We start from the raw sequence: 16,229 nt of genomic DNA, 5'->3' as shown, positions 1-16,229 counted from the left end.
ATGCCAGTTCTCCAACTTGTAGTCCATATTGTATAATATATACATATTTTGCGTGTGTGTGTGTGTGTGTGTGTGTGTGTGTGTGTGTGTGTGTGTGTGTGTGTGTGAGAGAGAGAAATATAACATTTGATTTCTCTGCTGATTTCAGGGATCACTTGCAGTAAATAAAATGCCAAAGGGAACTGCTCAGGGACCTGAGGATTTACATGCAAATACTAAGTTCACATTGAAGACACCAAAAGGGACACGAGATTATGGACCTGAGCACATGGCACTTCGCACAAGTGTTCTTGAGAAAATCATTGCTGTGTTCAAAAGACATGGAGCAGAAACTATTGATACACCTGTTTTTGAACTCAAGGTGAATTTTGATTAGCTCTTCCTGGAGTACTCATTACAGACCTTCCTTCAGTTTTTGAGCCATTTAACATGTTATGTAGCATTCCCTCACTCTAGAAGCATTAGTATTCCTTCATTTTAATGTGATGTTAAAAACTGTTGGTGCATCGTGAAAACCAAATGTACATGCAACAATTTATTACTATTATTATTATTATTATTATTATTATTATGTTGAAAAGCTAAGTAAGTGAAATATGCCACGAGGATGCAGCTTGCTAATCCAAGTTCATTGCTCCCCAGATGCATTGTGGTACTTTTTATAAGAAAAATTATGTTGTTGCCATTTGGTTTCTGTAGCGGATTCTTTACGTACACAGTCTTAAAGATAGGTTTTCAGAGACCACAAATTGTAACTGAACTGCCTGTAGATTGTCTTAATCTTGTAATAACAGAAATTTAGCCACACAACACCATAACAATATCGTTCGCAACTGGCATCAAAGGCCATCCTAGATAATATCAAGAAATTACTGTGTCATGTTTGTTCTAGCAACATGTTGTCTTTTTATGAGAAGTTCATGATTGTAGTCAGTCCCACTGTCTTGTAACTTACTACTATTATAAAACTGTAGTGGGTGGTAATTCACAAGGCCCATAAACAGTTAGGCCATCTGGTATTGGAATGAAATACTTGTTACCCATCTGTAAGCAATAGATGCAGTACTTTCATAAGATGTGGAGTACTCTTCGGGTGATTACATCATATTGTTCTATTTTTGCTTATTACAGGTGCACCAAAATGTTTAAAATTTTACCTTCTAGTGCATATTATATGGTATTTTCAATGGTTATAGTGACAGCTTCCAAGAGGTATACAAAGATTGGCCTAAGTAGGGATTCCTCTGCTTTTTCAGCTGATTTTCCCAGAAGCATGTATATAGGGAAGTAATTCTATTAAAAGTTAAGTTTCTTACTGCTCCAAAAACAAATGACATAAGGGCATTTTTTTTCTTGTCTGGTTTACTATGTATTCTTCAGAGGACTCCTTCACTCTATTGAGCAACACACACACACACACACACACACACACACACACACACACACACAGAGAGAGAGAGAGAGAGAGAGAGAGAGAGAGAGAGAGAGCACTAGCTAGCTGTGTGTGTGTGTGTGGGGGGGGGGGGGGGTGACAGCCCAAGGCGGTGTCCATTTCTGTAGCTGAAGGAGAGGCAATTATTGATGGAAAGTGGGATCTTTTTGTGGTATTTAAACCCCATTGTAGTCTCAAGTAGGAAAAAAAAAAGAAACAAAGTTTCTTACCACTGCCTAGTCCACAGAGTTGCAAAAGAAAAAGAAAAGAAAATAATCAGGTAGCAACAAGGCTGTAATGTTGCCTGCAAATCTTTGTGGACATTGTCAATTCAAATAAATGCTACTAAGTTGTTAGACTTCTTTCTTTGCCTTCACAAACTCCATGTTTGAACCCTGTTGTTTGGAGGTCTACATCAGGAGCTTCTCCAGTGACGGAACAGTCCCTTATTGAGGGATGTTCGTCAGTGAGTTCTCTATTGATAGGGTAGTGCTGTTTTGTTATCTTCCGTGCACTCATGGCTGACTACCATTATTGTATATATTCTAGTAGCAGATTGTATAAGTAATGGGAATTTATCCAAACAAATCACTTGGAAAAATGTAATATGCGGCCCATCCCTTCCCATTCATGTCGATTCAGATTTCCTTAAACTGTAGCAACTGAGAGTGAAATAAAGACATCCACATGTAGCAGTCACCAACCAGCTCAATGGCTTCAATATCAGTGATCACTGGACATCACTTTGACAAGACCAGGCTGTCACGAACTTGCTCCTTGTGACAAATCCACCTATGGAGGTACCAGAAAGTCTCTTTCCAGAAGACAGAGGTGCAGCGACAGGATTTGCACAAACCATTGTACCTGCAACAAGGAACTGACTCAGTGGAGAGCTTCAGAATGCCCCCAATGTGGAGCTGAAGGGCAGTCAATCACCCACCTAGCCCGGGTTTCCCCTGAGACATCCTCTCAGGGGTCTGCTACAAGATGTCCAAGCTTTCACCACTGAACCATTGGGATGCCTGGCCTACAGTGACCTGTGTTTGTGATTTAAAAAATGCAGTGGACAAAATAGATATCTGTTCATTTGGTTTAAGTTTTTAGTAGTTATTGAAATTTTTAATTTATTTTTTCCAATGTGTGTAAGTTCAACCAACTAAATAAATCCAAACAAATCAAAAACAAAATAAATATGTTTATTCTGCTGCCAAGATAGTTTCTCATAAGGGATTTCTTGCACATTGCAGCAGCTAGCTAGTTCATTGATGATTAGAAGCCATGGAGGTGGAAGCCTGTAACTGCGAGAACTATTTTAATCAGATTTTTCAAGATTTGTGCTGCATCATAAACCTTCTTTCAATAACTGTTTCACCTAGATCTAGCTAGATCTTTAGGACTGTTAAAATCTGAATCTTTCTCGCAACTGTTCTGATTCAACATGGAGGGGTATGTGGTCAACTGTTTGGACCTTACAGCCAATACTTCTCACTCAAGTAGCTCCTTAGTTGGTTTCACAAAGCTGAGTGTGCCTTGTTAAAGACCTCACATCAAAGCAAAATCTCTTTCTCCTTTTTTCTCTTTCTCCTTTCTGTTTCTCACTTTGAAATACAAATGGTTATACACATTTTCTTAGTACTATGTTGTAAAGGTTGTGTGATGCTTTACTATTCTTCTTTATGCTATCATTACTGATTTTAACATAGATCTACGTACGTTGAGAAAATCTCTACAAGCTAGTACTTAACATGTATTAATCCATATTTATCGTAATGGCTAGTACTTTGTGGCATGTGTCACTTGTATTTTTAATGTAAATTTTTCTGTTTTGCACTTGCTATTTTATTAATATTTATTGCAGGAAGTGCTTACTGGGAAATATGGTGAAGATTCAAAATTGATATATGATTTAGCTGATCAAGGAGGGGAAATACTTTCTTTGAGATATGATCTCACTGTCCCATTTGCTCGTTATTTGGCAATGAACAAAATAAGCAACATAAAACGTTACCACATTGCCAAAGTTTATCGCAGAGATAACCCAGCTATGACAAGAGGTCGATACAGGGAATTCTATCAGTGTGTAAGTTTGGTTATTGATGTTCAGTGTAGTACATTGTCTGTCTTGTCAGTAAAATTATCACCAATCTGCACTTGCTCGTTTTCAGTGTTTCCTCATATGATATGTATTGTTATTATAATTTTAATTATTATTGCTACAAAAATAATAAATCATGAAATAATAAATCATTTTTGTCATATTGTAAAGGATCATTAGATTGACTTTGGTCTCCTTCGTCTCATTTCATTATTTGATGGTTTTATAACAGTTAATTTTACTTGCTTTTTCAAACAAAAATTTGTTACATTTAATAATATTTTTTAAAGGATTTTGACATCGCAGGCCAATATGACCATATGATTCCTGATGTTGAATGTGTTCGTGTTGTGTATGAGATACTAAACAGCTTGAACATTGGAGATTTTGTTGTGAAAGTCAATCACCGACAACTTCTTGATGGTATCTTTGAAGTTTGTGGGGTGCCTGCAGATAAATTTCGGTCTATATGTTCTGCTGTAGATAAGCTTGACAAAGTAGGTATTGACCCTTTTTTTTTCATGGCATATGCCATTTAGTTAAATTATTCATTGTGTTTCATATGTTTTTTCTCTTTTAAAATTTAGCTATCCTGGGAAGAAGTGCGTCATGAGATGGTTTCAGAAAAAGGTCTTCCAGAGGATGTGGCAGATCGAATTGGAGAATATGTGCGCCTCAGTGGCGGACAGGAATTGGCTGAGAAACTACTGTCAGATATGTCATTAAAGAAATCGAAAGATGCCTGTGAAGGCCTTGAAGCTATCAAGCTATTTTTGCACTATTCAGACTTGTATGGGGTTTCTCATAAAATTAGGTTTGATCTTAGCTTAGCTCGTGGTCTTGATTATTACACTGGAATTATCTACGAGGCTATCTTATTAGGTAAGTGTGTCCTCACATTTATGCAGTGCATTGTTATTTACATGTTTTCAGAATAGTTTTCTAGTGGTAGTAACAAAAGAAGTGGTGATGAGTATTAACCTGCTTACCAAAACATAATGGGAACATAAGAATGAATGAAATTATTCAAGCTAGCGAAGGGAGAGAAAAATTTAATAGTCATGGGGAAACTGGAATTCTATAATTGGAAGAGAAGGAAAAAGTAGTAGGTGAATATGGACTGGGGGAAGCGATGAAAGGGGAAGTCATGTGATAGAATTTTGCACAGAGCATAATTTGATCACAGCTAACGCTCGGTTTAAGAATCGTGAAAGAAAGCTTTATACATGGAAGAGACCTGGAGACACCAGAAGATTTCAGATTGATTGTATTATGGTAAGACAGAGATTTCAGAACCCGATTTTAAATTATTAGACGTTTCCAGGGGCAGATGCAGACTCTGATCACTATTTATTGGTTATGAACTGCAGATTAAAACTGAAGAAGCTGCAAAAAGGTAGGAATTTAAGGAGATGGGACCTGGATAAACTGAAAGAAGCAGAGGTTGTAGAGTGTTTCAGAGAGAGCATTAGGGAATGATTGACTAAAACAGGGAAAAGGTATACAGCAGAAGAAGAATGGTGGCTTTGTGAGATGAAATAGTGAAGGCAACAGGGGATCAAGTAGGTAAAAAGTCGAGAGCTAGTAGAAATTCTTGGTAAGCACATGAGATATTGAACTTAATCAATGAAAGGAGAAAATATAAAAATGCTATAAATGATGCTGGCAAAATGGAATGCAAATGTCTAAAAAATTAGATAAACAGGAAATGCAAAATGGCTAGGTAGGAATGACCAGAGGACAAACGTAAAGATGTAGAAGCATATATCACTAATAGTAAGATAGATACTGCCTACAGGAAAATTAGAGAGACCGTTGGAGGAAAGAGAACTGCCTGTATGAATACCAAGAGGTCAGATGGAAAACAAGTCCTAAGCAAAGAAGGGAAAACAGAAAGGTGGAAGGATAATATCGAGGGCCCTTACAAGGGAGATGTACTTGAGGGGCAGTGTTATCAAAGCACTAAAAGACTTGAATTGAAACAAGGCCCCAGGAGTAGACAACATTCGTTAGAGATACTGGTAGCCTTGAGAGAACCAGCCATGACAAAACTCGTCCATCTGATGAGCGAGATGTATGAGACAGTCGAAATTCCCACAGACTTCAAGAAGAATATAATAATTCCAATTCCAAAGAAAGCAGGTGCTGACAGGTGTAAAAATTTCTGAACTATCAGCTTAATAAGTTACAGTTGCAAAATACTAACTCAAATCTTTTGCAGAAAAATGGAAAAACTGGTAGAAGCCGACCTCACGGAAGATCAGTTTGGATTCCTTAGAAATGTAGGAACACGCAAGGCAAAACTGACCCTATGACTACTCATAGAAGATAGGTTGAGGAAAGGCTAACCTACGTTTATAGCCTTTGTAGACCTAGAGAAAGGTGGAATACTTCCTTTCAAATTCTAAAGGTGGCAGGAGTAAAATACAGGGAGCGAAAGGCTATTTACAACTTGTACAGAAACCAGATGGCATTTGTAAGATTTGAGGGGCTCGAAGGGAAGCATTGGTTGAGAAGGGAGTGAGACAGGTTTGTAGCCTACCCCAAATGTTATTCAGCCTGTATATTGAGCAAGGAAACAAAAGAAAAATTTGGAGTAGGAATTAAAATCTGTGGAGAAGAAATAAAAACCTTGAGGTTTGCTGATGACATTGTAATTCTGTCAGAAACAGCAAAGAAATTGGGAGAGTAGCTCAACAGAATGGACAGTGTCTTGAAAGCAGGATACAAGATGAACATCGACAGAAGCAAAATGAGGATAATAGAATGCAGTCAAATGAAATCAGGTAATTCTGAGGGAATTAGATTAGTAAATGAGACACTTCAAGTAGTAGATGAGATTTGCTATTTGGGAGCAAAATAACATGTTGGTCGAAGTACAGAGGATATAAAATATAGACTGGCAATATCAAGAAAAGCTTTTCTGAAGAAGAGAAATTTGTTCACATTGAGTATAGATTTGTGTGTCAGGAAGTTCTTTCGGAAAGTATTTGTGTGGAGTGTAGCCATGTATGGAAGTGGAACATGGACAATAAACAGTTTAGACAAGAAGAGAATAGAAGCTTTTGAGATGTAATGCTACAGAAGAATACTGAAGATAAATAGGTAGATCAAGTAACTAATGAGGAGGTACTGAAAAGAATTGGGGAGAAGAGAAATTTGTGGTACGACCAGACTAGAAGAAGGTATAGGTTGGTAGGACACATTCTGAGACATCAAGGGACGACCAATTTAGTGCTAGAAGGAAGCATTGGGGGGGGGGGGGGGGGAGGTAAAAATCATAGAGGGAGACAAAGAGATGAATACAGTAAGCAGATACAGAATGATCTAGGTTACAGTAGCTACTCAGAGATGAAGAGGCTTGCACAGGATAGAGTAGCATGGAGAGTTGTATCAAAAAAGTCTTTGGACTGAAGACAACAACAAAAGCATGATTCAGTATGGGTGAATACAGTCTGTGTGTTATTTCCAAGAATTTTCTGCCATTCATTGCAAAAATGACTCTGAGCACTATGGGACTTAACATCTGAGGTCATCAGTCCCCTAGAACTACCGAGCGAGGTGGCGCAGTGGTTAGCACACTGGACTCACATTCGGGAGGACGACGGTTCAATCCCGTCTCCGGCCATCCTGATTTAGGTTTTCCGTGATTTCCGTAAATCGTTTCAGGCAAATGCCGGGATGGTTCCTTTGAAAGGGCACGGCCGATTTCCTTGCCAATCCTTCCCTAACCCGAGCTTGCGCTCCGTCTCTAATGACCTCCTTGTCGACGTGATGTTAAACACTAACCACCACCACCACCACCACCAACCCTAGAACTTAGCACTACTTAAAATTAACTAACCTAAGGACATCACAAACATCCATGCCCGAGGAAGGATTCGAACCTGCGACCGTTGTGGTCGCGCGGTTCCAGACTGAAGCGCCTTGAACTGCTCGGCCACACCGGCCGGCCATTCATTACGCAATGAATTGAAAATTCTCTGTTCTCAGGAAACATATGCTTGATGTCTGATGACTGAATGGAGAGGAGGAGGGGATACTGGCAGAATTGAGCCCGTGTGGTCGGGTCACAAGTTGTGCCAGGATGTGTCAATCGGTAACAATGTTGCCTGTAAAAGGAAATATCCCAGATTATATTTCTGGTACAGCACACAGTCTTAATTGGCCAAGAATTCCAAAAACAAATGACTGGAATAGTACAGAAATCTGAGTGTTCTTGCCTCAGAAAGCTGCTGTGTTTTGGGATGTAAGTGTTCCCATTATTTTGTATGCAATCTGTGTTCCATCTCTTGGGATAATTCTACTTTTATTTAAGGTATAACATATATTTAACTTATTGAAAGAAGTCAAAACAGGTTAATAAAACATGAAACTGCAGAAGACGTAAATAAAAAAAATTAAAAGGATCATAATTTAACCTACAGTATAAGAACTTACTTCATTTGCAAGTGTTAATAAGGTGTGAGGGAAGACGAGGGTTTAAGCAATGGCCTGTTAGTAGGAACCACCTACATCATTTGTGAAAACCTTGGAAACCGTATCGGGATAGCTGGATCAGTTTTACAGCCTGTATCCTCTTCATATGAACAGATTTCTTACTTTGCATTGCATTTTGGTTTCTTGCAGTTGCAAGAAAAATATTACACACTTCTAGCACAATTAGATGGCCGTAAAATATTACAGAGAAGATTAGGAGTTCACTGTGGGAAAAAGTTCAACTTGTGCTTAAAAAACAATAGTTTCTTGTTAACAGTCTACAGCAACTCGTTTGGAGCTTGTTCTAAATGTGTGTTGCAGAGAGCTGCACACTTTATTGAACAATTATTAAAGATTTTTTCCCAATATAATGGTCATTCCTCCATCTTGCTTCGAAATGAAACATTGTTTGAAAGCTGAGAAATATTTTCAGTCGTATTATACATCTGCCGACTGCTCAATATCTAAACAATGAGTAGTTACTTTTACTCCTTTCATTATGTGTTCCACCCAGGAATTTTCAGCAGCATATCCTGTGCAAACAGATTCTTCTCTCCAAAAGAAGGTTAACTGTTTGCTGTTTTATCCATTTTCTTACCTTTGTTTGATGCTTGTACGTTATTTTGTAGGTCCCCCGCCAGCTCCCTGTCCCCACTTGAATAAATGGCTTGATCACCTGGTTCTCCAATGTGGCCTGTCCAGTAAAAGGAACGTACAATGCCTTAAATTTTTAACTCTTACAATAATGATATAATTTCAAGTCTTATTTATATGAAAACAATCACATTTACCTAGTACAAATAAGGGTTGCTGGAAATTAACTCTGCCATAGTCCTGTGCATGAAACCATCTTTTTTTTTTTATTTTAGCAAACAATGGCAGATGCTGTTTCAGCTCTTCCTAGGAATTTCAGTGCTGCTGGTCATCTTCTTGAGTCACATTTCCCTCTCTCTCTCTCTCTCTCTCTCTCTCTCTCTCTCTCTTTTTAACTCAAATTTAAAATCCATGCAAGGCCACCACAGAATAAATGCTTTTTGTGTTCACAAGTATGTCATTCATGTTTCAGACTTTTGTTAGCTACAATCTAGATCAATGCATTGGTCTGTGGAAGGACCATTATTTGGATCAAATGCACAATTCTGGCCTTGAATTTCCAGTAGTTTTCTTAAAGCATTGCAGATACATGAGATACAAAGAATGCAAGTGGGCACTGATGGATTAATACCAACATTTAACTGTTTGACATTGGAATAGCAGGGTTGCAAACTGCAAATATAAAAATATTGGAACCTGTGGTTTGTCAAACAAGGAAGACTTAGAAAAAGAAAGGATCCAGAGAAGAATTATAAATGAACTCAAGATAAAAGAAATGAGATGTAGATCCGAGGATTCAGCAATGCTGGTTTCATATTCCAGGTTACCAGCTGTAAATTTAAATGTAATTCAGAAGTCTTAAGATTTGAACAAAATACACAGGGTGTTTGTAAATGAATATCAGGGTTTTAACGCTTTATAATATTTACTGAATTAAACTTAGTTATAAATGATATGTCAAATGAAAGAGCAACTCAAACAGTTGTTTGGCACCAGTGCGCATGCACTGCGCACAATATTTCTGCCACAATCTGCTTGACGGCGGTAGTAGTTAAGATGGTGACAAGTGAACAGAGCGGGTTTTGTGTTTTGCAGTTTGCAAAGACCAAATCTGTAGTTACTGTGTAACGTGCGTTCTGGCTGAAGTTAGGTTTTGATCCTCCAAGTGATAACGTTCGTAGATGGTATCATCAGTTTGAAGATACCGGCTGCCTTTGTAAAGGGAAGAGCACAGGATGACCAACCGATAGTGAAGAGACTGTTGAGCGAGTGAGAGAGTCGATCACTCGTAGGCCAAAGAAATCAGTCCGGAAGGCTAGTTGTGAATTACAAGTTTCTGTGTCGACTGTTTGGAAAGTTTTAAGAAAACGCATACAACTACGTCCCTACCGTTTAGTTACATCAGGCTCTAAAGCCGGCAGACCGTGGATTACGTGCCAACTTCGCAAACAAAATTTTGTTTCATGATGATGAATATTTTCTGGATCATGTTGTCTTCAGTGATGAATTGACCTTTCACCTTAGTGGGCATGTTAACACTCACAGTGTGCGCATCTGGGGCTCAGAAAATCCTCACGAGGTGGTTCAAATGCAATGAGATTTCCCTAAAGTGACTGTTTTTTGTGCCGTATCCCGGCGGAAAGTTTATGGACCTTTTTTGTGAAACTACTGTAACTGACACTTCTTAGTTTGATACACTAGAGCAATGGCTCTTCCCTCTGTTGGAAGAAGATGAGCCAGGGAACTTCATTTTCCAGCAAGATGGTGTGCCACCTCACTGGCATAGCGAAGTACGCGATTGGTTGAACTTCACTGTACCCAAGCGCTGGATAGGCTGCAAGGGGCCCAATGACAGGGCTTGCTTTGCATGGCCTCCACGTTCACCCGACCTAACGCCATGTGATTGTTTTCCTTTGGGGCTTCATCAAGGATCGTGTGTACGTGCCTTCGCTACCAGCAGACCTCCCTGAATTAAGAAACTGAATTGAAGCAGTTGTTGCTACAGTCACTGAAGACACACTTATCAACATTTAGGAAGAACTCTGCTATAGACTTGATGTGTGCCGTGTGACAAATGGTGCTCACATTGAACATTTATGAGGTTCTTGGTAAAACTGTTTGAGTTGCTCTTTCACTTGACGTATCATTTATAAGTGTAAGTTCAGTATGTGGGGCGGCGGATGTGTTTGTTTGTAATAATATTTGTAGACTGTAGAAACATTTCCCGGCCGATGCACCATATGTGGGGCGGCGGATGTATAAGTTTGTAAAATATATAATTTTCTGTATAAATGATTGCATGTTGAATCAGTTTCTAGCTTTTAGAATGTTGTTATTGCTGTCTTTTGCCGTTCTCAACACTGGCTCTCTATTTACTTCGTGACCCCCAGAAAGTGATTTAATAAAACTTGGAGCCAGTAAATAGATATCCTAGTGCCCACTTTACCTGAGAATGTTCTTATAGCTGCAGCTTATAGCTCTGAGGAATTAGGAGATTGTCCGGGATTTCTAATCAAAAACGGTTTTCCAAAATAGTTGAGTATATTCTGAAATTCACTGATAAAAACCACAAGTATCCCTACAACCTAACTGACAGAGCAGTTCAGAGTCTAATGCGCTGATGCAACTATAAATGTCCGAATTAAATGTTAAAAAGAATGCTCGCCATAATTTGATGAAAATACTTCATCAAACGCCACGCAAAATTTTTGGTAGAATGTCTGTCCCGCGACGGCGCGTGAAAAATACGACAATACGCAAACTGAAGCTAGATAATGAAAATCATTCCAGAATTAACACTTCACAAGAAATGTTCTCATGGTTCCGCGTATCTCCAGTAACTTTATACGGCACCCGAGGCTGTTTGTAGCAGATACACTGATGCGACGCGACTACCGACACAGATGGCGTGTCATTCAGTGTCTGGAGAGAACTGGGGCCTTGCTTCCTCGCGCAGTGTTCTTATATATAAAGCCACGGTGCGGACGGCTGAGGGAACGCCTGATCAAATCCGCTATCCCGACTAGCCGCTGGGCTAGTAACGCACCACTTCAAGTTACATAATAATTTATAGCTTCTTTTGCTGATGGCCGAAGAAGCTCTTAATTTAAACGTGCATTCAGCACGCAGGTAAGTATTGATAATAAAATTTTGACGTGGCTAAGTTAAATACTTTGGGCGAGAGAATTAATTTAATTACCCTGCACGCAGCAGATGAGCTCTGAACTGTCCCTTTTGAGATCCGCTATCGCTATAATTTTATAGGTATTAAAAAGAAACTTTACACATCTTCAAAATCATAGCGGACCTCCAACCTATTTAAATCTAAACATCCTAGCCTTATTTACTAGCCTACTTAATCTATCTTGCTTCCTTCAGTTTTGAGATGAAAACCAGAAAATCATGAATTTCCACTAAAATCTTAATATGTGAAATCCAAAGTACTGTTTTTATTAATTCATTATGAAAAATGAATCTAAATATAAATTTTGAAGTCTCTAGCTCTGTTCTGTTGCGCCAATGATTTTTCCAGAAAAACGTCCAAATCTCGGAAATGGCTGAAGTTATCGAACTGATATTTAACACACATTAATTTAGTAATATTCCTGACATGCTAGAAAAGTTTTAGTTCATTTGCTTGATTTTTAAGGTATTGCGCAACATTTATGACGTCAGAGCTAGTTACAGCAGACTGGCTGGCACATAATGGAAACTGATGTGAATTTACTACAGCGTGAGTAGGCTGCTTCCCTACAAGTATAAAGCATTAAAACCGCAATATTCATTTATAAACACCCTGTACTGTTAAGAAACTAGATAGAAAGAAAAAAAATTGAAAATGTGTAGCAGTTGGTGTCCTTTTGCATTTAAACCTCTTCCAGTCTTGCACCTGTTATTATGTTACTATCCCTACCGTAAACATATGCCGTCATCAATCCTTTGTGCAGAAAGTGCGTTGTGGTCTTAATGTGGTTTTTTTTTTCTGTCTGCAGTATGGTAATTCCACCAAATATGGAAGCTCAACACCATCCACTACATTGCATTAATTCCCTTTGTCAGACGTTGTGAGAATGGAGGAAATGGTAACCTCTTAGTTATTAATGACTACGATATTATTGCAGCTGGACGTGATGGTATTACTATTGACTCACCGAGAGTCAGTGCCTAATCGGAGTTGGTGGTTGTTGTAACTATTTAATATGAGACGAGGCTAAAGTAACCTGAATATGGCACTGTTCATGAAGCAATCAACTACAACTGAAAACAGATTCCCGGAAGCAATCAACTACAACTGAAAACAGATTCCCGTGAATCCCCATGGAACAAGGCACTGTACACTGATGTGAAGGGCACATGGAAAGACACACAAGAAGGGCAAGTTAGCACTGCTACACGCATACACGTGTGTGAGTTGCCAGAAGACAGTGCAGTGGAAACCTCGCCATGCACGTGCCTCCAGCAGCCGGCCTACGCTGTTACAGTTGGCGGCTGCTGCAAACACGCACATGCACTGACACAACACTTGGTGCACACAGCCTAGTTGCAGGATATAACAATAGTACAGGGTGATTCAAAAAGAATACCACAACTTTAGGAATTTAAAACTCTGCAACGACAAAAGGCAGAGCTAAGCACTATCTGTCGGCGAATTAAGGGAGCTATAAAGTTTCATTTAGTTGTACATTTGTTCGCTTGAGGCGCTGTTGACTAGGCGTCAGCATCAGTTGATGCTAAGATGGCAACCGCTCAACAGAAAGCTTTTTGTGTTATTGAGTACGCCAGAAGTGAATCGACGACAGTTGTTCAGCGTGCATTTTGAATGAAGTATGGTGTTAAACCTCCTGATAGGTGGCGTATTAAATGTTGGTATAAACAGTTTACAGAGAATGGGTGTTTGTGCAAAGGGAAAAGTTATGGACGGCCGAGAACGAGTGATGAAAATCTAGCACGCATCCAGCAAGCATTTGTTCGCAGCCCAGGAAAATCGACTCGCAGAGCTAGCAGAGAGCTGCAAATTCCACAATCAACTGTATGGAGAGTCCTACGAAAAAGGTTAGTTATGAAACCTTATCGTCTGAAATTGGTTCAAGCACTGTCGGCCGCCAGGCAGCCCCTGACAGAGCACTTCATCACTGGCCTCCAAGAAGCCCTGATCTTACCCCCTGCGATTTTTTCTTATGGGGGTATGTTAAGGATATGGTGTTTTGGCCACCTCTCCCAGCCACCATTGATGATTTGAAACGAGAAATAACAGCAGCTATCCAAACTGTTACACCTGATATGCTACAGAGAGTGTGGAACGAGTTGGAGTATCGGGTTGATATTGCTCGAGTGTCTGGAGGGGGCCATATTGAACATCTCTGAACTTGTTTTTGAGTGAAAAAAAACCTTTTTAAATACTCTTTGTAATTATGTATAACAGAAGGTTATATTATGTTTCTTTCATTAAATACACATTTTTAAAGTTGTGGTATTCTTTTTGAATCACCTTGTATATGCGCAGCTGACTTAAAAGCATTGACAGTGTGACAGGTGCCGGCCGCGGTGGTCTAGCGGTTCTAGGCGCTCGGTCCGGAACCGCGCGACTGCTACGGTCGCAGGTTCGAATCCTGCCTCGGGCATGGATGTGTGTGATGTCCTTAGGTTAGTAGTTCTAAGTTCTAGGGGACTGATGACCACAGATGTTAAGTCCCATAGTGCTCAAAGCCGTTTAGTGTGACAGGTTTTCCTTTCACCGCTACTTGTTTACTGTAATGACATATCATGGTTGAGTAGGACGTCCCTTTAAACAACAACATTAATAATGATGATGTGCTCGGCATATTATCATACCACTGTAATTATTTTTACATATCCATAGGGTGTAGTAGTGTGAACATAAATATGTGTTTCACAAGATTCAAAAATGTCCTTCTTACAAGTTTGTATTAGTAGGTGGGGATGACAAGCTTTTCAATTTCATTCTTAGGGACTGTTTCTCAAGAGAAAAGCTACTTTTGTTGTTTTGATCCCAACAAATCATGTAAAAAAATAGAAAGCAAGTTAATTTAGTTCAGTAATTGATATACAAATGAACCATTGATGAAGTTGAGATATAATGCACAAGTATACTTTAAAATATGTTTTTAAAGTAATTATTATTTAAGTGCTCATAGTGATCTTGTCTTGTTGTAGGTGAAAACAAAGCCAACGCAAATGAAAGTAGTGGAGTTGGCAGTATTGCAGGTGGTGGTAGATATGACAACCTTGTGGCAATGTTTGATTCTAGGCACAAAAATGTGCCATGTGTTGGTGTCAGCATAGGAGTAGAGCGGATATTTTCTGTCATGGAAGCACAATTGGCAGCAAATAATTCAAAGATGCGTACAACTGAAGTGGAAGTTTATGTGGCTTCTGCACAGAAGAACCTGCTGGAGGCCCGAATGAGTCTCTGTAGGGAGTTATGGGATGCAAACATTAAGGTCAGAACATTCATTTCTACTAAAGGAAGTGGAACTTGACTTAATCATTATGATAATCTACTGTTTCCTGGTTGCATAATTTTAATAACAGAGATGTACTGTGTTTTATGTAAAAATCTGGCATCCAGCCTGACCCCCCCCACCCCCACCCCCACCCCTCCTGCCCTCCTGATTCCTCCCATTTAACCAACCTGTGGTCACCTTCCAGGAATTCCTTAGCTCCAACTTGACCCCACCACCCTTCCCCAGGTCCTTTCCTGGTGTTCTGTTTCCCACTCAAGCTATACAGCATCCTACTCAGTTTCTATACTACTCACACTTCCAACCCATCATCATAGGGATCGCATCCCTTTGAAGAACCTACCCATTCCACCCATCCAGCAGTTCCTACCAATCAGCTGTCCAGCAAGATGAATGGCTACTGCCAGACTGTTGCCAAGAACAAAGTTGACCAGCTGGTAATACAAAATACGTCTGAGCATAACATGTATCTAAAAAGAAAGATGATGAAACTTACCAAACAAAAGCGCTGGCAGGTCGATAGACACACAAACAAACACAAACATACACACAAAATTCTAGCTTTCGCAACCAATGGTTGCCTCGTCAGGAAAGAGGGAAGGAGAAGGAAAGACAAAAGGATATGGGTTTTAAGGGAGAGGATAAGGAGTCATTCCAATCCCGGGAGCGGAAAGACTTACCTTAGGGGGAAAAAAGGACAGGTATACACTCGCGCACACACACACATATCCATCCACACATACACAGACACAAGCAGACATTTGTAAAGGCAAAGAGTTTGGGCAGAGATGTCAGTCGGGGCGGATGTACAGAGGCAAAGATGAAGTTGAAAGACAGGTGAGGTATGAGCGGCGGCAAATTGAAATTAGAAATTAGCGGAGATTGAGGCCTGGCGGATAGCGAGAAGAAAGGATATGCTGAAGGGCAAGTTCCCATCTCCGGAGTTCTGACAGGTTGGTGTTAGTGGGAAGTCTCCAGATAACCCGGACAGTGTAACACTGTGCCAAGATGTGCTGGCCGTGCACCAAGGCATGTTTAGCCACAGGGTGATCCTCATTACCAACAAACACTGTCTGCCTGTGTCCATTCATGCGAATGGACAGTTTGTTGCTGGTCATTCCCACATAGAACGCTTCACAGTGTAGGC

The 16,229-nt window shown here is 39.7% G+C and overlaps 1 protein-coding gene across 1 annotated transcript in view; it reads left to right on the top strand.

The window, feature by feature from the left end:
• LOC124789311 (histidine--tRNA ligase, cytoplasmic) overlaps window positions 1-16,229 on the top strand; it is a 61,946-nt gene that overhangs the window by 30,605 nt on the left and 15,112 nt on the right. The window contains exons 3-7 of the mRNA XM_047256625.1: window positions 149-361; window positions 3,291-3,512; window positions 3,818-4,024; window positions 4,115-4,409; window positions 14,775-15,061. Coding sequence (XP_047112581.1) covers window positions 149-361; window positions 3,291-3,512; window positions 3,818-4,024; window positions 4,115-4,409; window positions 14,775-15,061 — 1,224 coding nt within the window. The remainder of the gene's footprint in view (window positions 1-148; window positions 362-3,290; window positions 3,513-3,817; window positions 4,025-4,114; window positions 4,410-14,774; window positions 15,062-16,229) is intronic.

The sequence above is a fragment of the Schistocerca piceifrons genome, chromosome 3 (genome assembly GCF_021461385.2).
Source record: "Schistocerca piceifrons isolate TAMUIC-IGC-003096 chromosome 3, iqSchPice1.1, whole genome shotgun sequence".
In the NCBI taxonomy this organism is placed as follows: Eukaryota; Metazoa; Arthropoda; class Insecta; order Orthoptera; family Acrididae; genus Schistocerca; species Schistocerca piceifrons.
The sequence above is the reverse complement of the archived record's forward strand: the minus strand, read 5'-3'. Positions and strand labels throughout refer to the sequence as shown.